Source organism: Zonotrichia leucophrys, chromosome 1 (genome assembly GCF_028769735.1).
Source record: "Zonotrichia leucophrys gambelii isolate GWCS_2022_RI chromosome 1, RI_Zleu_2.0, whole genome shotgun sequence".
Taxonomy (NCBI): Eukaryota; Metazoa; Chordata; class Aves; order Passeriformes; family Passerellidae; genus Zonotrichia; species Zonotrichia leucophrys.
Window position 1 is genome coordinate 92,551,920 of NC_088169.1, and position 24,161 is coordinate 92,576,080.

Consider the following 24,161-nt stretch of genomic DNA (forward strand, 5'->3'; position numbering starts at 1 on the left):
GGGCTGGCCCCGCCCGCAGCGGCCTCAGGCAGCGGGAACGGAGCGGCGGCGGGGGTGACTGACGACCCGCCATGTCCCGCTTCTTCCAAGCGCTCCGCCGCACTGGCGGCGCCCGGGGCGGGGGTCCGGGCGTGCAGGAGGCGGACGTGCAGCAGTGGGGGCTGACAGGTCAGCGGGGAGCCCGGGGAAATGGTCGGCAGGGAGCCTCAGGGCTGTGGGTGCTGTCCGAGATGGCGGGAGGCGGCGGAGGGGCCCAGCGCTGCCTGGCGCTGCCCAGCTCATAGAATGGCTTGCGTTGGAAGGGGACTTTGAAAATTATCCAGTTCCAACCCCCCCGCCATGGGCAGGCACGTCTCCCTCTAGACCAGCTTGCCCAAAGCCCCATCCGACTTGGCCTTGAGCACCTTGTGGGATGGGACATCCACAACTTCCCTGGGCCACCTGTTCCAGTGGCTCACCATCCTCACAGTAAAGATTTTTTCCCTAATATCTAATCTAAATATACTCTCTTTTAATTTGAACACATTCTCTCTTGTCCTGTCTCTGCAGGCTCCTTTAAATAGTCTTGCCCCATGTTTCCTGTAAGTTCCCTTCGGGTACTGAAAGGCCTCAATTAGGTCAGCCGGATGCCTTCACTTTTCCCGCCTGGACAACCCCAGTTCTCTCAGCTGTAGTTGTCTGAGATCTGTACCAACAGCCCTCAGGCCGGAAATAAATAAATAAAAGTGCAAATAAAGTGAAAGTCAAAGTGAGCTGCAGCTGCTGCAGAGATGGCATTGCTGCCATGCTCTCCGCTCTGTGTGAGCCTTCCCCGGATGCCGCAGTCCCTGGCCTGGGCTCTGTGGGTAGGTGGGTGTTTGGGCCAGGGCTGAGCTCGGCTTTAACCCCCGCAGTGCCTCCGCACAGCCTCAGGCAGCTCTGTGCTTCGGGACAACACGAACAGGGGTTGGCCTGTTCAGTGGCCTCGAAATGGGCCTGAGTTAAAGTGCTTTCCACTGCCTGGAGGGTGATGTTAAAGGGGAGTGCCAGGGCAATCCATCCTGCCCACACATTTTCCTTAGCGTGCTGGAAATCCTCACTTCAGTCCGTGGGCTGGTTTGGGTTTGTGTATTCTGTGGGCTGGTGAGTTACTTTATGCACTCAGTGTGTACATTTTCCCTGAGAGGAGAGGGCAGCAATGCCACAATACACAGCACTTGAGTCCAAGCACAAGGAAAGGTCTTGCCAACTCCTATGTGACTTGTTTTGTATTCATTTTGACATATTGTGCCCCATAATAAGGAGTATGATGGTGGTAGTAGTCACAGGTGGCCTGTAGTGGAGGTCTGCCTTAGCTTTAAGTACAGAAAATCTAGAAAACATCTCGTTGAGAAATTATTATTATACAATAATAGATTGTGACAAACATTTCTGGTAGCCTAAAGCATGTCCCTGGCTCTAGTACTTATATATTTTAAAAAGTGATTCAGGCTGAAAATCAAGCTATCTTTTAGGAATTCAAAGTACCAGCCTAATTATTAGATCAGGTTCCTTGTACAGTCTGTTGCAATGGCTCAGGGCATTTTTGTTTAAGTTTCTGAATGTGCTTTAATTTAATTGCTATAACACTGGGGTCTTTGCTGTCTGGGAGGGTAAACCAGCTTCTGCTGAAGGCTGCTGTGCTTTTCCTGTAAGGCAGATGTTTGGGAAGGCCTGTTGTGAGCAGGACCTGTTTCTAATGTGTGTATGGAGTGCATTGGGTGACTGTAAGTGTAACACATCACTTTTATTGCCAGGCATTAAACTTCGTCCCTATCAACTGGAAGGTGTGAACTGGCTCGTGCAATGCTATGAAGTCCAGCATGGCTGTATCCTGGGTGATGAGATGGGCCTTGGAAAGACTTGTCAGGTGTGTCTTCTTCTTCTGGAAAATGATCTTTGCTTAAATTTTTGGGTTTTCAGCCTAGTGTTTCTGCAGAACGAAAACGTACCCTAATTATTCTCCCCCACCCCTTCAGAATTCCTTAGTCAAGTGAGAGCTCATTGTCTTTTTTGTCACTCAAGTTCTGAGTTAAGTCCTCTGTAACTCTAAATAGGTTTCAGGGTTTTGTAAAAAGATGAGTGGCCATTTTATCCAAATACCTTAATGCATAATTCATAGTGTGCAGAGTTGAAGGCACAATACACAGCCAGTGCAGGGAAAATAATGTCCTTTTGATGCCCTTGCACCCAGGGGATTTTTGTGTTTATCCACACATGGATTAAAATTTATACATCTCATTTTTTCAGAGGTTTGTTGGATTTTTTTTCAAGTATTTCAGTGGGTTTAAGTTTTGTTGGAAAATGACTGTTTGTGCTTTGGATCAGCTGATTTTATTCAGTAGGTCTTAAATTACAAATAGTTTTAGAAAGTGATGCATGGTAGACCTAGTTTGTGACCATGCAAGAAAGGGGCTTCATATATTGAGGTCATGTTTTAGGATCTAAGCCTTTTTGTCTGTATCCCACTTGATCTTCTGTTAACTCTGATTTGTGGTAACCTATGGAAGCTAGCTGCAAAGCTCAACAAGGAGACAGCAGCTTATGTAGGATCAGGCTATTGGGTTGATATAAACAAATATTTTTCTTGCCTTTTAGACCATTTCTCTACTTCTTTATTTGACAAAAAAGTTATCCAACAAAGAGAGATTTCTGATACTTTGTCCTCTGTCAGTTCTGAGCAACTGGAAGGAAGAGCTGGAGAGGTAAGTTTCAACAGTTGTCTGGCTTACTACATTATTGCTCAGACTTGCAATTGCAAAGTTTGCAAGTTGCAAGATTGCAAAGATTGGTTTCAAATGTGCTCACTCCAACACTTTCTTTTTATCCTTTCAAAGGGATAGAAAGTAAAAAGGGAAGCTGCTACTAAACCAACAAATCAATGCAGACTATGCAGTTAAGGCATAGTCTTTACATGCTGTGGTATACATGAATCCATCCATCCTGTATTATTGGCTGACTTTCAGTCGAAATGCCTCCACTAGCTCCTTGCTTTTTATTGATTTGTAACCCTCCCTGCTCAGCCTCTCTTAGGCAAAATCTGCTGAAGACAGCCAGGAATCTTCATAGTAAAAGGTAAGACCCAAGCTGGAGGGCATGCTCACATGTGCACATAAAATACATCCCACCTGTGCATGCAGCCCATCCTCACTGGGGTGACAGTGCTGATGTGTATCAGGGTGACAGGCTGCTGTGCTGAAATATGTACATCTGTGCTCTCTAGCCCACAGACTCCTTTGAAGAGGAAAGGCTAGAAGTTAAAGGTTAGAACAGAAGTCTGTCTGTGTGGCCGTTGGCTGATGCTGTCTCTCAGCATCTGAAGTCATCCAGGTTACATTCTGAAGTGAGCTGGCCTGATTTGGATAGATTTTGGGTTGGAATAGTTGGGAGAAAGTGCATTGCTTCATAGATCAACAGTGCAGCTTTCCAGAAGGAATATTAGGTAAATAACTGTGGTGGGAATAAATGAGGAGGAATTTTATGGTTCCAACAATTGGAACTGGCTTTATCTGCTTTTTGACTGAGAGAATATATTTTTGAGACCCTGACTTTGACCTCTTTGCTGCAGACATTTTTGTCTTTATTTCAGTATGATTCAGGCCAATTCTTTGGCCTCATCTGGGCCAAGTGTATTCATTCACCTGCTTCTTATGAACTTTTTTCAGTTCAGAATAGCAGTTAGGTCATGAGACTGGTTTTCAGTCATCTGCCTTGGACTCTTACATCCAAAGGAATGCTGGTTTATTTAGGACTTGTCCAAACCAGAGCCAACAGCTGAGGTGCCAGCCTGATGTGAAAATTATGAAGGAGTGGGATTCAAAAGCTGAGAGCCAGACACATCTCACAGGAGTGTAGGATGTTTGGATAGGAATTCTCATCATTGTGCAGTGGCTGTGTTTGGTAATGAGGTCCAGGGTCATAAACACATGAAAAGACTTAGCTTGGCTCACTGTTTCTGCTCTTTCTCTTACCAACAGGTTTGCTCCAGGTCTTTCTTTCATAACATATGTAGGCAGCAAGGAAGAGCGACCCAAACTGCAGGAGAATCTGAAAGGAGGCTCTCACTTCCATGCACTCCTGACAACATACGAGGTACGTGATGTCTTTGTCACTTGAAAGGGGGGCACAAGTTTTCCTTGCCTTTTTGATTCCTCTGTACCTCCCGGTTCATGCCTTGTCAGCCCACTAGTGCTCTCACTTTTATCCTTCTAGTTCTCTTCCCCCCTCTCCCTGGGTGCAGTGTGAGTGAGAGGGTGTGTGATGTTAAACCATGACATGCTGAAGGTGTCGTGTAGCTGTCATTTTTTTTCCTCAGGTAGTAAGTGCCTTTATTCCACTCTGCTCCATTTCACCATAGTTTGCAAGCAGACAGAAAAGTGCTCTGTTTCTTAATTGATGTATTTACTTAAACCATAAATCACAGTTCATTTTCTTTCATTGCAGATTTGCCTGAAAGATGCAGCATTTCTAAAGTCGTGAGTCTGGTTTTAATTTCTTCAAATTTAAGTCTGGATATCTGTCAACGATTTCTTAAGTGGAAATTTGTATGTGCAAGATTCTGTGTTGTTTCACAAGAGACAGGGATGTTTTTGGCTTTTGATTAGAACTTTGCCTTTTCCAACTTTCAGTCTTTAATGTCAGCTAAAATATATGTGAACTTCCCCCAAGGACAGTTTTCAAGCCAGTTAACTCAAAGCAATATGACACATAGTGACTTAGAGCAGTACATTAAATATCAGTCCAGCAGAGGACATCCTCAAGAGCTTCAGGTTATAAAGGTATTAGTTTCAAAATTCACTGAAACTGACCTGCATTAATAACAGTGATAATGTGCTATCATATCCTGAAGTTTATTCCCTCCAGTCACAACTGTAGAGGGCTTATGAAATGTTATGTCTTCTACAAAGACTGATTATTCTGCTGAAATTCAGCCTGTAGGAGGTACTGTCACAGTCATGCAGAATTCCACAGCCATCTGCACTTGAAATGGGGAGGAATTTTCCTTTTTTCTTAGCAGTAGTGCCAGTGCCTTGCAGTGGTTTCATGACAAATGCTGGGGGCAGCTATACATAATGAATGGCTCTGTATCTTTGTAGAAGCACAAATCCAGTGGCCCCTGCTGGCACAGTTTTGTGTCAGCCAGGCCCACAATGGGCACCCTCCTGTCTTTCAGCAAAGCACCTGTCCTTGGCCACTGCTGGAAGTAGCAGACTGCTGCACATTATGGTAGAAAGCAGGTCTAATGAAAGGTAGTCATGACTGTATTGTCCTTACAGTTTCATATCATGCTCTGCATTCTGCATATTATTCTATTTATTTTAAAGTGCAGCATGCAGGGAGAGCAAGTGGCCAGCCCTAGTATCACAGAAATGTCATCTCCAGAGTAATTTCCTACTTCTAAAGCTAACAACCTCAAAGCCACGTCACTCAAATTTAAGGTTTTGCCCTTTAGTCTTCCTTCTGAAAAAAAGTGGCTGCTAATCATTTGTACCTTGCTCTGTGTGGGAGCATTTGGAGCACTTTGTAAGGGAGGGTCAGAGTTATCAGATGTGTCCCCACCACTACTCCTTCCAAGCAAGTGTAACAGCACAAATGAGTTGGGCAAGAGCCATGCAGTAATGGAATAAATGAGGGATCAGACTACTCTGCACATGAGCTTCTGCAGTGCTGCACAGTGCAGAGTCCCTTGGCAATTCAGCTCCTGAGCTCATTGAATAAGAGTAATGACACTTGATTGTTCTGGCAATGGAGAACCTCTCTGATACAGCAGAGAGGGAAATCAAGGCAAATAAAAAGGCTGTTTAGGAAGAATGTAGGTCAGTGTGATTTCAGATGTTGTCTTCCACTGGGAAGAGAAGTGTGTGGGTGAGAAAAGATGGAGCTTCATGCTTTCCCTCCCCTGGAAATGACTCTGATGAGGAAATTGTAACCCTAGTGATAGGGAGGCACAAACACTGAGGATTCAGAAGATGTGAAGTTTCAAGTAAGCCTAGTGGATCTACTGGATCACCAGTGATTCTGCAGCCTGCTAGAAGACACTACATAGAGCTGTATGAACACAGAATAAGTTGAAGCTCCTGTCTTGGGTGTTTTGCAAAAGCCTTGGGATCACTCTTACATCACTGCCTCATGATTGTTGCTGCGTTTTTGCACAGGTGCTAGGGCCTAGTTTCATGTCTCTTTTTCTAAATCAGAGACCTCGTTGAATATTCAACAAACCTGTGTTTATGTCCTTTTCCTGATAGTAACAGAGGTGGAGAGAGAATCAAGAAATTCAAGTGAATTTTGTTAGTCTTAATTTCTGAAAAAAACTCACCCAGACTATACTTACAAACCTCTGTTGTCTCTTCAAAAACAGTACCTGTGAATTGCACCCCACTTTTGGTGTTTGCTTGTTGTTCATGGGGTGAGACCCACCTCAAGTTGAGCCAAGCAGAGCCACCACTTCAGTCTTTTTGTACTTACAAGAATGAATTGTCAGCTCCTAACTGAAGATGCTATTTTTTGCTTGTTCAGCTTTAACTGGGCTGCCTTGGTTGTAGATGAAGCTCACAGACTGAAAAATCAAAATTCTCTGCTTTACAAGACACTTTCTGAGGTAAAGTAACTCGTCTTTCTTCTAGGGTCTTAAGACTTTTCGCTTTTCAGATTCTCTGTGAATCAATGTGAATCATCACTCATTTCCATCAGAGCTGGTGAAAGGATTCCCATATTTAGTGGCAGAGAGATAAAGGCCTTGTTGGCTTTGCATGGCAGTGGGCAGTATTTGGAGCTTCCCTTTCATTCTGCTTCATGTTTGGGCTTGCCATGTTGGAGCAGTTTGAAAGACTTGCAAAAGTAAAGCAGCCAGACATGGTGCTGAGCCACAGCTGTGCTGCTGCAGGAGTAGATGTCTGGCTGACCTAAGCAACAAGAGGCCATCTCCAGCTCTGGCAGGGTGAAGGAGCCCTTGCCTTGCTCATGAAACCTCAAGTCTTGAACTACTGATTTCCACTGTCCCATTTAATGGAGCCCCCCTTGTTTACAGAAATTAGGAGAATTGCTCCAGCTTCCAAAGCACCTGGCCAGAGCAGCCCAAATGCCTGAGTGAAGGCTGCACTTCTTGTCATGGCAGTGAAACATCAGCCTTTGTGTGTGCTGGCATCAGCAACAGTGTACTACAATACACCTTGGAAAATAGGGGGTTTTATTGAATTCCTGAAAGTCTTACATATTCTGAACACATTGTCCATGATGTCTATAATTCAGGAGCTTTGGTTATAATCACAAAAAAATTGACGTGATTCACCCCATCTCTCCTCCTAACCTATTTTCTATTACCAAACTTGAGAGAAATTTGTATGTTTCCAAAGGTAAACATATTTCGCAAGTCTCCTTGTGGGGATTACTGTGAGCAACATGGACCCGATAATGTTCCTGTGTTTGTCAGTTACTCAGCAAACAGAAATGGAACTTAGTCTGATGCAGTTTCATTTCACTGTCCTATTCCAGCCGCATTTTCCAGTTATCCCTCCTTATCTAACATCTAGTGTGTGGTATTAGACTGCAGACTGCATGGACCTGAGCATTTTAATGGAGTCGGTTTTGTACTTTGTTCTTATTTTGCTTACACTGAATTCCCTGCACTGGTGCCAGCCCAGTCAGTTTGGAGCTCTTTGACTGTCACACCATACCTCGTGTTTGGATGGTTTTGGCAAATCTGCAGCATTCTGTGAGCGGTTCTGTGCTGCCACTCTTCTTCTAAGTTAAGCCTAAGAGTGGTGTAGGTGGACTTGTATATTAACTAACTTTTCATTACAGATACTTTTTCCTAGTAACTTTGTATTATTGCTGGTTTTTTTCAGTTCTCAGTAGGCTTCAGCCTGCTACTCACAGGCACTCCAATCCAGAACAGCCTCCAGGAGCTGTACTCCTTACTCAGCCTTATTGAACCTGACATCTTTCCCCAGGAAAAAGTGAAAGAGTTTGTTGACTATTACCAAGTCATTGAAAAGGAGAATGAGCCAGGTCAGTAATAAGCAACATTGTGTTTCAGTCAGAACAGCTTTTATCTTGACTAGGAAACAACCACGTTGTGTCCTCTTTATTTGCTTTCTTTTAATGGTGACAAGCTCTAAAACAAGGCCACAAAAACTAATGACTACTTTTAAGGCAAGAGCTTTCTTAATGTAGCTTCCAAGTGTTGCAGGTATGCAGCTGTGTTTGGTTTCTCTGTAAAACGTGGCTTGAATGGTTTCACCAATAGATGTGAGATTCCTTTTACATTTATTTTGAAAGTGTACTTCGGAAGGTATTGTATAAATTCCTCACCTTTAACACAGTATTCTCCTCTGGTTTTGTTGGTTTTGGATGGGATTTTTTTCGTGGTTTTTTTGATAGTTTTTTGTTTGTTTGTTTTAATTTTTCCCTGCCTCTGCATAGCTAAAGAATTGCACAGTCTTCTGCAGCCATTTCTACTTCGGAGAGTCAAATCTGAGGTGGCTGCAGAGCTGCCAAAGAAGGTGGAAGTGGTTCTGTACCATGGAATGTCAGCTCTGCAGAAGAAGTACTACAAGGCCATTTTGACAAAAGATCTAGGTAACTGGGCATTTTGAAGTCTCTTAATTATTTTTAAAGGCAAAACTAGTTCCTGTTGTACATGCAAACAAATTCCTATTGTACATGCATCCTCTGTTGTAAACAAGCAGAAGTTACTTTGGTCTGCAGAGTATGTACAGAATAAATATGCCAAATTTGTGTTGCTTAATTTTTGATTTTAGCTTGTGGCAAAATAAGAGGCATATGTGTTGATCTGTTGCTCAGGTATTGTGAGCTAGGAAGGGTCAGCTTGAGGATCTGCTTTGGGCAGTCTCAAAGTAATTAAAATAATTAAAGATACTTATCACAAGGTAAGCCTGCTCCTATTTCATGTTTTTGTATTCAAACAAAAGGGTGGTACAAGAAATTTTGGATCTGTGGTTCTCTATAAATTTTCTAATAGTAGCACAGATGCCATAAAGCAAATTTCAACCTACTGGATGCAGATAGGAGTTTTATAGGAAACTGCAGGGTTATGTAGACAATGCAACTACTACCATCGTGTGGCTTGTGAGTGCTTATTTGTTCTAGGGAAATTAAAACTGGGGAGTTGCAGATGCTTTGTTCTTCTAAGGCATTCTAGCACTTTGCATGAACATCACCTGGAAATCTGAAACTTCCATCTTCTACTCTAGTCAGCATATGTGCATGCATTTTTTTTGCTCCTCACAAAAATGCAACAAGGAGATCTCATTGCCCAGGAGATCTTGACTGTGCTGTATATTTTTTTCTGAAAATGCAAATTACCTGCAGCAAATTTCTTTTGCTTATTTTGATGATTTCACTCAGAAAAATTACAGTGACCTTTTCCAGGGAGTCCAGAAAGTTCAGTGAGTCTGACAAGGCAAAGTAGTGCTTACCAGGGTCTTATTTCTAAAAGCTTGTCCAAAAAGTCAGGGAAATTTTTTTTGACCCATGAAAACACATGTATTAGTCTTGAGATGGGAAATACAAATCCGGATGTGATTCACAGAGAGAAATACTTCAGTGCTGAAGCACTTCAGAGCAGTGCTTAGTAGCAAGACATTCCCAGTCACAGCCATTTATGGAGCATGGGCTTCCCTGCTCTGTTTTTTTCTCTGCTCTGTGTTCCAGATGTGTTTGAAAATGAAACGGGAAGGAAGGTTACACTCCAGAATGTCTTAGTTCAGCTTCGGAAGTGTGTTGCCCACCCATACCTCTTCAATGGTAGGAAAGCACTGTTCTCTTTTGGAACAGAAAAAATCACTTTCTTGATTTATACAGTTGTTTTCTATTATTAGTGTAATGCTTAGAAGAAGCAAGTAATAAACACTCTTGTACTTGAATCAGTAGCAGCTGTGAGTTTGTGACCAGTTCCAACACATGACAGTTCATCAATAATGACAAATAAAGTAGGAGACTGTGTGAAGTCTGAGTTTCTGACTGCAGCTTTCTATTTTTATGTCTTCTGTCATCTAAGCAAAGAAATCACAATGCTTAGTGAACTACTGAGGGTGTCATTTGGAGATAGAGAAAGACCATCACTTCTCAAGCAAGCATTGTGTGGCTCCGCTCAGCAAAAGCGACAGTGCAGACACACTGAGGCTTGCCACAGACTTGTTATTTCTGTGGTATTAACTGTGCTTTTGAAACTCCTTTCTGTTCCAGGGGTTGAGCCAGAACCCTTTGAGATTGGAGACCATATTGTTGAAGCCAGTGGCAAGATGTGTTTGTTGGATAAACTCCTTTCATTCTTGTACGCTGGGTATGTCATGTGGGGATGGGGTTGACATAGGGAGAAAGAGTTAACTAGGAAAGCAAGCTACATTATTTAGCCATAGACTGAGCAGTTGTTCTTCACCACACAAGCACTGATTTATTTATTCCACATTACTCACTACCTGAAAGAAGTAAAACAAGCTGTATTGGAGATGGTAGAGGAACCTTGAGGATTACTGCACACTGCTATGTCTGGCCAAAGCATCTTGTATTCAGCTGGGAGCAGGTGTGCTAACAGCATTGCTATTGTTGTTATATTATGGACACAGATTTTCAGGTGCATTTTCACCAGCATTTCTCAAAGCACTTGACTAATTCTCTCACATGCTCTCATATTTGCCATAGTTGAGAACCTGGGACAATCACCATGTGACTTGGTATTCAGCATATCTGCTTTGATTGTGAGTTTCCTATGCCTCAGTTAGTTCCTTTGTGCTAGCGTGTATGTGTTAGCCTGGGAGGCACAATCCATGGCAAATGGGAAAAAGAAAAACCCAAGGATAAACTGAAACTTCAGAAGTTTTGGGATTGATGTTCACAACCCCTTGTGTTGTGCTCTGGTGAGGTCAGAACCTGGAATTCAAAGACCAAAGGACAGAGCTTCAGCAGCCCTTGTGAAGTTCTGATGTGGCTTTGTTACCTTTGTCCTGCTGTGGAGCACGTTGTGAGTGACAACCTCTCCACTGAATGTGTTTGCTGCAGGACCAGCCCTGTGCAAATTCTGCACTTGAAAATGTCTGTGTTCTGCTCTAGGGTGAAGTCTGATTTAAATACAGCACTGTCTGAGGCCTAGGGCTGGGAGGGAGGAGAGTTGATTTCTTAACACACCTTTGTAGGTAGAGCTTGATCTTTGAAGGTTATTTGCTGGAGAAGGAGATGTTCTGCTGTTACAGAGATGCTGATATTACATTTTCCCAGAATTTCAGATATGCTTTGCAGTGTGTGATTTGAGAGCAGTCACGTGGTGAAGAAAACCACATCATAGGCTAAAGCTGGGGTCCTTTTAGACAGGCTCCTCACCAGCCTGTATCCAGCCAGCAGCAGAGCTGTGCCAGAGCCCTGTTACTTCTCTGACTCCACACTCTGGACAGGGCAAATGATGATGGCAGATGGAGCTTAACTGATTGCATTTAGATGTGCAGCTGAAAATGTGTGATAAGGGAATGGGCTATGATTCTGGGAGGCCTTGCTTTGTAACAGGGACTAATAATGACTGGTTAAGCCATTATTGTGACCCCCAGCAGGCTGTGAAATGCTGTCACAGTGTGCTGATGATCACAGGGTTTCATGTTCTTCTTGCAGAGGCCACCGTGTGTTGCTCTTTTCTCAGATGACTCAACTCCTTGATATCCTGCAGGACTACATGGACTATAGAGGTATGTTCTGCACACTCTGATAGGAGAGGGCTTATCCTAATGATCTCTGCCAGATATTGTTCCTGTGATTTTGGTTGATCCGCCTGGGATGGGGAAAGAAATGTGATGAAGGTTTATAAGATAGATTCTTATAAGATAGGGACCATATTCCTGCAGCAGCTCTGTGAGTTGGAGGGTCTTGAGTTCAGCTCTTTGCTGTTACCAGCTTCCTGAAATGAGCTGGCAGTTGTGTTCTTCACAGTAGCTTTTGTGCCTTGATGAAATGGAGCTGACAAATGGCAGGGTAGCAATGTTTCATTATATGCCTGTGTTCAGTTGTGTACCTGTGTCCTGAAGTAATTGCAGTAAAGGCAGTAGGCTTGCTCTAGATTCACTTTGTCCGGCACAAAACACAAACTGAGCCACAGTTATACCAGGAAATTAATTTTTGATTAAAACAGTTGTTGACAGTGGGGCCCCAACATGTCTGAGGGCAGGTTGGATCAGACCATTTTTGGCAAGGTTAGCAATGTATTCTTGGGACGTTTTCTTTTGTTTCAATCCACGTGGCTCCATGCCTACTTAGGATTTCCCATGAAAGAGGCTTTTGTTTGGTGTTTATGGTTTTGGACGACTAATAATGTAGGATAAAGCCAAATGTAGTGCCATATCCCATATTGCATGCTCACAGCAAAGCACACTGAAGGCCGTGGGAGTTTGGATAAGGAGGATCTGATGGTTCTTGGCCTGCTTTGTAGGGCCAACGGCCAGCACAGCATAGTCTGAAATGGGACTGTGTGCTAATGTTCTTTTACTTGGGCTCTGAATTTTCCTGTTGTGTTTCCAAGCAGTAAATTAAATGTTAGGAGTCTCTGCTTCAGAGTCAGCTAAATTACTCTTTACCAACAGTCAGTCTGGAAGTCAGGGTCATTACCTCAGTTTGTACGAGGTTTAACTGGGAAAAAATGAAGGAATTGAAGGCAATTATATGAGAACCAAGCCAGAAGGATATGACACAAAAAGATTCAGGACAGCAATGAGACAATAGAGAATGAGGTAAGAGGGTAAGAGCAAAGGCAAAGTTTCAGAAACATTCATGCTGTTTGTTTGGAAAGGCTACAGCTATGAGCGGCTGGATGGCTCTGTTAGGGGTGAGGAGAGACACCTTGCCATCAAGAACTTTGGTCAACAGCCCATCTTTATCTTCCTGCTGAGCACCAGAGCAGGTAAGTAAGGAGAGACAAACAAACCATCTTGCTTCTGCACTCTTATTTTATTCCCACTGGCAAGGTTTCAGGGAATTCTGAATCCCCCAGAGCCTGCTTGTGTGGGGGATTTTTGAAGGAGACAGGACACATCCTGAACTTGGGTCTTTCATCTAGGACATCTGGTTTCTGTGCTTTCCTTTTGGCAGTTGATGCCAAGATCCTTTTCATATTGCAGCCTCTTGAGTTTATTTTATTCCAAGTTCCATAATGCCTGTCTCTGTGCCAGTTTGAGCTTAAGGAATCTCACTACCATTTTATTTCTGCAAGCATCAGTCTTTAGGCAGGAGCAGACTTCCTTTAAGTAAGCTGGTGGAATTGCTTCTCAAGTTTGCTGAACATGGACATGCTCTTTAGCTGGCAGACAGACTGAAACGAGAGTCTTTTACTGTCCCAAGGCTGCAGAGAACTCCATGGGACTGCCATCTGTGCTGCTTCCCCTCTTTGCTCCCTGGGCAGATCTGTGTCTTCTACACAGTTTCAAACCTCCCTGTCTTTCTGTTCAAACAAGCACAGAGCCAGGCTTCTGCTTGTCTCCAGAGGAAGAAACCACCCTGCTTGGTCTCAAACATCAAACTGGAACCAGCTCTTCCTTTGGGCTTGTGGTTAAACTTGCGTTGATGAGCCTACACCACAGGGCACAGAGGAGAGCACGCGGTGAAGGGAAGACCCTAAAGCTGGATGTGTGTCAGGAGTCTGTGTGTCTGTCACCACAGTGCCTGAGCTCTCCCTCCCATGCCAGCCACACTTAGGGTTGTTTTTTACTGCACACTGCTGTGTCTGGCCAAAGCATCTTGAATTCATCTGGGAGCAGGTGTGCTAACAGTATTGCCATTGTTGTTATATTATGGACATGGATTTTCAGGTGCATGACTGTCTCCACTTGCAGGGAAATTCTGATTACAGGGAAGGTGTCTTGTCATGAGCTGGGGGAAATGTAAGGCAGCAGACTGTCCCCTGTTAACTACACAATGTGGCCACAGTAGAGTTATTTTAAAATGTAAAATTAACTGGGTTTTAAATTTTTCTTTTATTTCATGAAAGCCCAAGTTCTAACCTCAAAACCTTTAGGTCTCATAAACGCCTGGTCTCTGATTATTGTATAGTTTGGCTTGGTGTTTTCCACTGTTTCAGTGGTGTATTTACAGCTGGTTCTGTGCTTCAGCCAAGTCATGACTTGGGCAGTTCCTTAGGGGTTTCAGGGAAGCCCATCCTTGCAGGGATGACCTGCCTGCCAGCAGAAGAATTATGTCTATGTTCATCAGTCTTGACAATCAGTCCCTTTTGCATTGGTTCACTCACACCCTATGGTTTTTGATTACATTGCATTGTACAGCTTCTTTTTTGGACTGTTGCAGAAACCTGGAAGCTGGAAATGGAAGGCTTACCCATCTGTCTAGATCCTTATGAGACTTAGATTTGAGTTTGAGAGATGGGTTGGATTAGATACAGTTGATCAGATCTGACAGAACTTTGCACAGCGTAAATTCTCCAGCTCCTCCTTTATTTTCTGTTGGTGACCTTCTTCTTTTGTTTGTAGGTGGAGTTGGCATGAATCTGACAGCAGCAGATACAGTTATTTTTACTGATAGTGATTTTAACCCACAAAATGACTTGCAAGCAATAGCAAGAGCTCACCGGATTGGGCAGCACAGGTGAGAAATGTCACTATTTGTGGTTGGTTGCTAACTTTGGCCTCTCAGTATTACTTTCCCTTTCCATAGGCAGTGGAAGGTTAAAGTATGAGGATAGATTGAAGATCAAAGGGGAGCAGAGAGGATTTTGTGTCTTCATTTTCCAACCTCATACAGTCTTGTCCTTGTCATGTGTCCAGGGTGGGAACTTTGTAAATTTGGAGTAGGAGATGGAGGGTGGAGGTTTGCCTGCACTTTTGCAGTGAGCATTTCTCTTGTGTCAAGCAGAATTGTATCAGCATCACATTGCTGCTGATTATTTTTGCTCATTTTGTTCTTGCCTTCTTGACCTACCAAAGGAGTGGGTGAGGGGATAGTAAATACCTTAGTGCACCCTAAAACAAAGTAAGTAATAAGAATTTTCTTAAACTTTTCAAGGCCTGTAAAAATTATCCGTTTGATTGGGCGAGATACAGTTGAAGAAATCATCTACCGAAGAGCGGCCTCGAAGCTCCGGCTGACCAATGCCGTTGTTGAAGGGGGGCAGTTTGCTCTGGGAGCACCCAAGCCTCAGGCAACAGCAGAGTTGCAGGTAAACCAGAGTTGTATCCTCAATTTGACTCCAGTAACCACCTTAGAAATGTGCCAGAATGTTTCTGTGTTTACGTTGGATTTGAACTTCTGCAAACAGCTGTGCATTGACATGACAACTTTTGTATGTAGGAACCAAAATGACATCCCAAGTCCAGGCAGCATCTGATGTTTGAAGACAGTTTTTGCAATTTTGAAGTGTATTAATTGTGGAAAAAGGATGTGTTGTCTTGGAGAAGAGGGGAAGACAGAACCTTTCTTTGTCTTACTTGCTTTTTAATTATAATTAGTGGAAATTATAAAATGTGGAAGCTGGGCTCATTTTTTCTCGAACTGATCTGTCTCTGGTGCTTTTCTCTCACAAAGAGAGCTGATAAGAGGTCAGGTGACAACCTAGTCAGCTTTTGGTTTTTAGTCTGAAACTCGGTCAACTTTCTTTTGGCCTCTTGGCAAACACAGTGTCTCAGGAGTCAGGGCATGATTTATAATTCTGACCTGAAAGCTGAGGATTGTGTTGAGAACTTAGCTTCAAAACATCAAGTGAAGTGACATTTAAGGGTACATATCCCCTGCATGCAGCTAAACCTGGGAGAGGTTTGGATTTAGTGTATCCTTTCCCCCTCTGCCTGCCCTTCCTGCCCTGTTTGTGTGTATCTCAGCAATTAAAGCTTCTGTGGGAGAAGTGGAACGGAGCCCATAGGAAATTCCATGCTGTTATTTTTCTCCCCTTGGATTTTTATGGCATTTAGGCTTTTGTTTTAAACAGGTTGAGGGCAAAAGCAAGCCTGGCCTTTCTGGCTGTGAAGAAAGCTGCTTGAATGCAGTCAGTACACTGCTATTTTGTCATTTAGCCCTGAAGAAAAACGACTGCTCAAGTCTGGATGAGTTATGATTATGGGAGATATGTTGTTGGGGCTTGTCCTGTCAGGTGCTGGGAGAATGGGGCATATTAAAAAATAAGTATTTTGACAGGCAGCCTTAAAGCTTAGGTTCCACCACTCATACATCCTTTGCTTTTAAGCCTGAGAAGCTTGAGACATGGGATTGACATGGAATTAGAGGATAATAATGCTGAACTTCCTCTTCTCTTTGTTAAAGCTGAGTGAAATCTTGAAATTTGGCCTGGATAAATTGCTCTCCTCTGAGGGAAGTACTGTACAGGATGTGGAGCTAGAAAACATCCTTGGAGAGACAAAAGGAGGGCAGTGGCTAATGGACACTGTGCTGCCACAAAAGGAAGAGAATGAAGAGGAAGATACAGAGAGTAAGTTAAGAATCCGAATAGCTGTGTCACTTGAGTGCTGGTAAAGAATGCATCCCAGGAAGAGGTGGCATTTTTCAGGCAATAAGTAGAAAAGCAGAGTTGTAATGAAGTTACTTGCATTTTGTTTGTGGCCTATTCACAAACTTTACTTCTGAGTCTTTATGGGTATTTGTTCTTTTTTTCTGTTCTTATTTGGCTGTTTGTAGGATAATGTTAACGAGTTTTGGTGGCTGAGAGTTGAATTCCTTTTCATATTTTAATACCTTAGTTAGAAATTCCTGAGAAATGGGGAAATATTAATATTGTAGCTACTGCTTTTCCCACAGAGAACCATTAATATAGATCTATAGTTTTGGAGATGTTATAGTAAGTTAGGGAAAGGCTGTGTAGCAGGTGTTTAGTTTTTTATCTCCAAATAAAGGATTATTGGCTATGAAAATCTAAAAGGTGAGATAAGAAACACAGTCATGGTGTCTATAGAACTGAAACAAACCTACTCTGTCTTCAAAACTCTACTTTCCAGCCCAAATGTCACCCAGTTGTGGTTAATTTTTCATGAAGCAGCCCTGTACTACCTGAAAATAAATTCTAAGGATATTTCCCTCTTTCAGTGCCTTCTTTCCCCAAGAAAGACTGAATTTTTGTCTGGGTACAGAGCAGCACTTAAATATAAATTTGTGACTGAAGCTGAAATGTGGCTCTGCAGGACAGTTATTGTCCATCCAGGAGCAGTTCCTAGCAATGAGTAATTATTTGCTGAGAGTTAGCAAAGAGTGGTATTTTCTGGTGGTGACTTAAAAGAGGGGCAGTGGTACCACACTGTGTGATAAGTATAGGGAAAATAACTCACGTGGTGAGCAGCAACCCTGGGCTGCCAGAGTTCTGTGCTTTCATTTCATTTGGGAAGTCAAAAGCAAAAATTTGCTTTCCCTTTTCAAGAGCTGCCTGTAACTACATAGCAGAGCTGAATGAATTCTCTACTGGCAGAGATGGAATGACCAAAGAGAACAGCGATGGAACCACAATTTAAAATAATTAATTAAATGAAATAGGAAGAAAGCTTCCTTGCCAGTCTAAACATGTTAAATTATCTTAAATTAAAAGCTTTTGTCAGAGGAAGCAAATCTTGATTCTCCTGTTTCTACATGATACTGACTCTGGTCATACCAAAAAGTTGTGAGAGTGAAGATCTTTCTCTGCTAAGGGTAGAAAAATGTCACAGAAGAGTCAGATTTGTTTTTGATCTCACAGTTCATTTTGGGTGTTAGTAGGTTTCAATTCATTTTCACACTTTTTAATTATTTTTTAAAGATCACATGTACGTGTATGAAGGCAAAGATTATTCAAAAGAGCCCAGCAAAGAAGACAAAAAAGCATTTGATCAGCTTTTGGATCTTCAGAAAGCATTGATTGAAGAGACCAGTAAGGAAGGGAGAGCTCTCCGGAACAAAGCAAACGTAAGGCAGATGTGACAAGGAACATGATGCTCTTTCATTTGCTTGTGGAAAATGAAACTTGGCAGTTTTCTCTCTTTACCTACAGCTTGCAGAAGGCATGTTAAAAGATTTGGATGTCAGTGTACTAAAGTTGGCTCTGGAATCAGGGCTTGACAATTCAGCAGTTCTGCTAACAGATCTGAGATATGCTGTTGAGGGCACTTCTATAAACTCGGGTCACAAAACCACATATTATGTGATAATTGAATTCTGATGATAAAGACTTGTGGGCAAGTAAACAAATGGGAAAGGAATGTAGGTTAAGGAGGGCATCACGCATGGCTTTCAGATGAGCAGTTTGTTTCTGTGGTACCTCTTTCTTTCTCCAGGCCCTTCTCACAGGCCTTCGGGAGCAGTCGGCCAGGAGGAAGCACTTGCTGAGTGAAGAGGAGCTGGAGGCTCGGAGGAAGAAGCGCCAAGAAGCAGCAGCAAAGAGAGCAAGGCTCATGGAGGAAAAGAAGGCAGCAAAAGCAGAGGCAGAGCACAAGAAAAAGTATGGTTTGTATTGCATCTGCCACTTGTAAATCGATGTCTGTTGCACTGTACTCTTGGAATGTGTCTGATTGATGGAAATAATATGCTCAAACTGGATAACATGGGGATGTGAAGGTGGAAAAATGGCTTGAGTCCCTAGCTGGGTTCTTTCCTCCTGAATACCCTGTCTGACATTACTTTAATTCATAGAGGATGTCCTGAATAAGAGCCCCATGTCTGACTGTACAATCAAGGAGTGTTTGGGAGAAGCTTTCTGAATGTCACAGTTGGCCCCTACAGATTGCTCTGACATCTGTGACTCTCTGGCACATCTTAACTTTCTCCTTCTTGTTTCCCAGGTGTTCTTCCTTTTCACCACTACAAGTAGCTCCTTGCCCTTTACTATGTGCTCACTTTTTCCATGCCTGCAATTGGCTTATCACATTGGCATGTGGCTCCTAATATTATAAAGAAGAACTTTGGTAACCATTGTTCTGGCCTAAAATGGGGAGGGAGCAGAGGGAATGCAGGTCTGTGTCTCCTGTGTTTCACTGCAATGATTTAAACCAAGCTGTGTGCCCCAATTTTCATTGAACATCCTCTTTCTTCTCTTGGTTTCAGGATGGCCTGGTGGGAGGCCAATCATTACACATCTACCTGCCTTCCTTCAGAGGAAAGTGGCTCCGAGGAGGAGTTTGTGGAGGATGAGTTGGAGCAGAATGTGGATTTAGATTACAAAGATGGAGACCAGAACCATATTAAATATGTCATGGGAGATGTAACCCACCCCCAAGCAGGAGAGGAAGATGCCATCATTGTCCATTGCCTAGGTGAGACTTGTGAACAACAAGGAGTATTGTTGGGTGGGGTGAGCAAGGGAGCTGAATTGTCCCTAATTGTTCCACAGTTTCTATTATGAAATAATTTGAATTTGAGTCTGACTTAATCTCAACTGGTGCAGAGGCAATACAGCTTTTATTCCAGCATGTATAACCCACATAAGTCCTAGCAAGATGTGCAAGGGTTTTTGCATGCTTGCTCTGGATTTATGGGTAAACCTCTTCAAAATTTCAACCCCTGTAGGGCTTGAAATTTTATATCTGTGGCTAAATAGTGACAGTTCCTGAGAGCAGGGCCTTTTGTTTATCCTGTGGAAGCTGTAGGAATCAAACTGAGATACTGAAGTTCATCTTCTTTTTCCAGTCAGCAGAGAGAGACAGACACTTCCAGAGGCTGAGGTCAGAGTTTCTTGGTGGTTGTCTCTCAACACTGACAGTACAGAGGCTCTAGGCTAGTCTCCCAAGTTAAGGCCCTCTTTTAAGGCATTAAAGACATTAAAAGGAGTTCCTCCTGAAGCAGTGTTGGAGCTGCTCTCTCTCCAGGGCCACAGCAAAACATCAACATCTGCTTTGGCTTATGTTACACTATGCATGAAAGCTCATTTTTGAAGTGCAAATGCCAAGTATTAGTGAAAAAACTGCAAATATCAAGTACCTGGTGTGGGAAGCCCTAAGCACCAATGTGGGGACATACTACATGCATGCTCTCTGTACCTATATATATGTATGTGAGGATACTGTCAGGTTTATATGCTCAGTGCTATGGCTAGTGCTTGTTTCAGCAAGAGTAAGGAATTTTTCTGTGGAGTTTTTCAGGAAACTATGATAAGTTTGTTTTTCTCCAGGGCTGAGGTTTATCCTTTAGGATAGTCCCTTGAATAGTGGTTGACTTAAGTCTGTATGTAGTTCCCATATCTGGTTTTGATAATCATTCATTGCCTGTGTACAGACCAGGTGCCTTTCCTGCAGGGGTGGTCTCAGCCTCACTTCTGAAAGGAGTCTAACTTGTTATTCCATTCTAGATGACTCCGGCCGCTGGGGAAGGGGTGGTTTATTCACTGCTCTAGAGGCTCGTTCTGATCAGCCCAGGAAAATATATGAGATGGCAGGAAAGATGAAAGGTAAGAGATCAAAATATGACCTGAGGCCAAGACACTTAAAACCCCAGTGACACTGCAGGAGTGAAGTGCCTGGATACCTTGATACTCATGTGTTTTACTCTTTCTGTGGACGTGTGCATCCCTAGCTCTCAAAGCAGTACTTCAGCAGGTGCTATGACATGGCTTGTTTGGAGTCTGAGAACTCTGTGTAGGGGCTGATCATTCCAATCCATCCTGCAAGTCATAAAAAAAGGGGAAAAACTTGTACATTATTCACAGAGTGTTTTGCACTAAATAAGACAGAGCACTGCATCTTCTATCAAAGTGCTTTCAAGAAGGATGAAAGCCACCTCAGGCACCATTCAGTTGAGCCTTTGCTTCCCTCCAAGCACTAATCTTTTCCTGAGCATATATTAACAGTTTTGAGATACCTGCAGCTGGTTAGGAATTAAGATCTTGCTATAAGATGGAGCTGTTGATCTTTCTAATTTCCTGCAAGATGCTTTCTTCTCATTTCAGTGTCTCTCTTTCCATTTGTTGTCTTTAATTGGGATGTGTGTGTGATTGTGTGGCTTGGGGGAAAATGTTTATCTGCTGAAACCATCATGAGGAGATACAGTCTCAGAGAATAATACAGAATGTGACAGTGAAATCACTGTTTCATTGACTGCTTGTTTACTCTTCAGGACTGATTTTTTATTGTTGTCCTGTTCTTTTCTCTGGACAGACCTGGAGTTAGGAGGAACCCTGCTATTCCCTATTGATGATAAAAAATCCAGGAAAAAAGGACGAGATTTGGTGAGAATGAGAAGCTCTTTTCTGTTTTGCTCTATCCATATGTTTTTGAAGCTGTGTGAAATGAACCTTATGTCTTTTTCACAATAATGGCACTGATTACTGAATATGGCTAAGTTGCAGTTAAATATTAGACATAATGAGTTCTTCATTTATGAAAGGTAGAAGTTAGTAATGCAGTTTTCCAGCACTGTCACTGTGTCTCTTAGTACTGTATATAGATTGTATTTCAAATTATTGTGTTTTTGCCTTAGCTGGCCTTGATTGTAGCTCAGCACCGAGATCAGTCCAACAACTTGTCTGGCATTAAGCTGTCAGCTTTGGAAAAGGGCCTGAAGAAGATTTATTTAGCAGCCAAGAAAAGGAATGGTAAGTGTCTGTGCAGTAGAACAGCAAATCTGTACATGTGTAGTTGTACCTAAAGATGATGACCAATTTCCACCTCTCTACTGTTTTTTTCTGAAGTGAAGTGAGATCTCCATTGCAGATAGGCTGCTCAGAAGTATTTCTTCTGTTCTTTATTGTCTCTGTTCCCTCCTCAGCAACAGTGCATCTCCCACGGATCGGGTATGCAACCAAAGGCTTCAACTGGTACGGCACCGAGCGGCTCATCCGAAAGCACCTGGCAGCTCGGGGTGTGCCCACTCTTGTGTATCCTTTTGGAGCGTGTCTCGTTCTGTTCACCATCTAGTACTGAAAGGATCCTGTAAATATCTTGGTAAATGCAAAGCAAGGAAGTGAGGTGAGGCACAGATGCCACAGTCCAGCTAAAAAAATTGGTTTCTCTCACTTTGCTGTCAGTATCCAGTATTTCTGACAGCATCCAGGTACTCAAAGCCTTAGCATTTTGGGTGATAATGACAGATGAGTGTGATTCAGCGTGCCTGTCAGGATTTGTTAGAACCAGGTGCTAGTCTTCTGTTGACAGCATGGACTTACCTGTATATGCCACATCTGTGGGGGGACATGACTGGAATTTCAGATTAATAGAAGTGACTCAGAAAGCAGCAAAAGTGAGAATATAAAAAAACATTACAATGTTTTTTATATCACCAAACAGGTGATAGCCTGCTTCCTTGGCTGAATGTGATGAAAATTGGTGTGTTAGGACAGGCTTAGGAAGGCTTTCATCTTCCAGGAAAGGAAGCAGGTTTACAAGGAGGCTCTGTTTTGTCACTTCTTTTGGAAGATGTGCATTTGCTATACAAACACTGTCAGCAATTCCATGAAACCAAAAACCTGAAACAAAGACAAAAGTATTCAGAGTATTCTGGCTCTCTTCCTTGGTAAATCTGTTAGTGGACACGTTGTCTGGTACTTGTTGACACTTGACAGCATTTCCTTGACATTCTATTAGATACTACTTCTCTAGGAATAAAGGTTCTTCTTCTGCTTCACAGCCATATTCATCTTCAACAACAGTCTCAAAGCCATGAAGATGGAGTAATTTCACCAAGAACATGCACAAGAAGTGACCATCACTCAGGCAGTCCATGTGCATTCATGTCAGAAACTTGGGTTGCACAGCCATTATTCACACCTGTGCCTCTCTGCTGTGACTGGCCCCAACATTTGCATGTTGTCAGTGGCTCTGGAGTGGAATGAGATTCTCCCTGGCTTCAGAGTCCAAAGAGGAAAGATCTTGGCTGAATCCCAGACCTCTTTCAGAGATGGAAAATTAAACTTTTAACTGATGGTCCATTGTTATCCCTTACATTAAGTTATTGTTAGGGCTTGGAATACAGTATTGTTTAGCTGTATTTCCCTGCCCCCTCACTCCCTCTCAAATTTCATACCTTATCTCACTCTACCTCTTTTCAATCAGCTTTTTAGTGGTTACCTGGCATTCAGTCTACACATCCACACAGAGCTCAGCAGAAAGGAACCTGTCAACTGTATGATAACCACACAGGATAAATTGTTAATACTTTTCTCATTTCTCAGAAATCCATTTCACTTGCATATGTTCAAATATAAAATTGAGCTACCTAATCATGTGGTTATAGTCTAGCAAAATGCTGACCAGTATGCTTGGCGAAGGTGTGCAAGGCTGCCAGAATTTGAGACTGGCTATAAATGATACCTTTCCTTCACCCACAACTCTTATTTCATTACACAGCTTTTTGTGGCAGCTGTAGGGCAAAACCGGTTCCTTAGTGCTGTCTAAAAAACTGTGTGAAAGGTTCCATGACCCTTTGATTTACTTTTTAGGGTAAAGTTTTTGATGTTGGCTTTGCACTTTTGGGGTAAAGTTTTTGATGTTGGCTTTGCTCTACTGCAGGAGAACTTTCCTGTTTTTCACACTGTTGACACTATTATTAGCCAATGTATTTTTAGGGTGTTTTTGTACAACCAGGCAATTAGTAGCTCTCCTAATAAGTGCTGTGACCAGGGAGACTTTGAGGTGCCAAACTTAATTGAATTTGAAGCTCATCTTCCAATAGGAAATCACCCCACAAGCAGTGGAAAGGATGTCCCTAAATGTCTCATGGCCAACATACATCTCACTGGCTGTGTTTACACTGCCCCTGTGGCCCCATCTGCTTGTTTAATAATTCCAGGCGTGCCATGGCTCATCATGCTGCCTGGTGTGCTCCACACGAGGAGAAGCCCTCCTGAGCTGGATACTCTGTCCTTCACTCTTGGCTGTACCAAAGAAGCCCATGGGATTCATTACCTCCTCTGACCCTGCTGGAGCTGAGGGCAGCCAGTGCTGCACAGCACCTCTCTGGGTAGGACCTTTCTTGCAGCTGTTCCCACGAACAGCCCCCTCTGCATTTGGCAGAGTGCCTGCAGGATCAGAGTCCGACTGTGAGGGCTTGGAGGGGTGAGAGGTGGTGGGTGGATGGACCTTGTTTTCCCCAGTCTCTCAAACTGGCCCTCTTCCAGCAGGCCGGCTGGTGGCACTGTTAATCAGCTGCAGCAGCTCACAGTGCTTCTCCAGCCTGGAAAAAACGCTCCCTCTTTCCCAGAATTAAAACACCAATTACGCTTTTTTCTTTGGCAGCTTGAC

General features: G+C 43.0%; 1 protein-coding gene across 2 annotated transcripts; it reads left to right on the forward strand.

Annotated features, from left to right (window-relative positions):
• The first annotated feature begins 14 nt into the window (after positions 1-14).
• CHD1L (chromodomain helicase DNA binding protein 1 like) lies at positions 15-22,847 on the forward strand. Of its 2 annotated transcripts, XM_064722338.1 has the most exons (23): positions 15-168; positions 1,776-1,888; positions 2,617-2,723; positions 3,996-4,110; positions 4,462-4,493; positions 6,535-6,616; positions 7,863-8,025; positions 8,440-8,595; positions 9,691-9,783; positions 10,225-10,321; positions 11,638-11,711; positions 12,806-12,916; positions 14,496-14,610; positions 15,028-15,181; positions 16,279-16,444; positions 17,756-17,901; positions 18,270-18,433; positions 19,036-19,244; positions 20,276-20,374; positions 21,081-21,151; positions 21,403-21,517; positions 21,691-21,799; positions 22,506-22,847. In XM_064722338.1, exons 1-23 carry the CDS (start codon positions 72-74, stop codon positions 22,582-22,584), a joined length of 2,667 nt encoding a protein of 888 aa, XP_064578408.1. In that variant the 5' UTR covers positions 15-71; the 3' UTR covers positions 22,585-22,847. The 2 variants fall into 2 exon arrangements, with proteins under 2 accessions (XP_064578408.1, XP_064578417.1); XM_064722347.1 differs by lacking the exons at positions 15-168; positions 1,776-1,888 and adding an exon at positions 2,856-3,093 and having other exon boundaries at positions 2,622-2,723.
• The last annotated feature ends 1,314 nt before the right edge of the window (positions 22,848-24,161 follow it).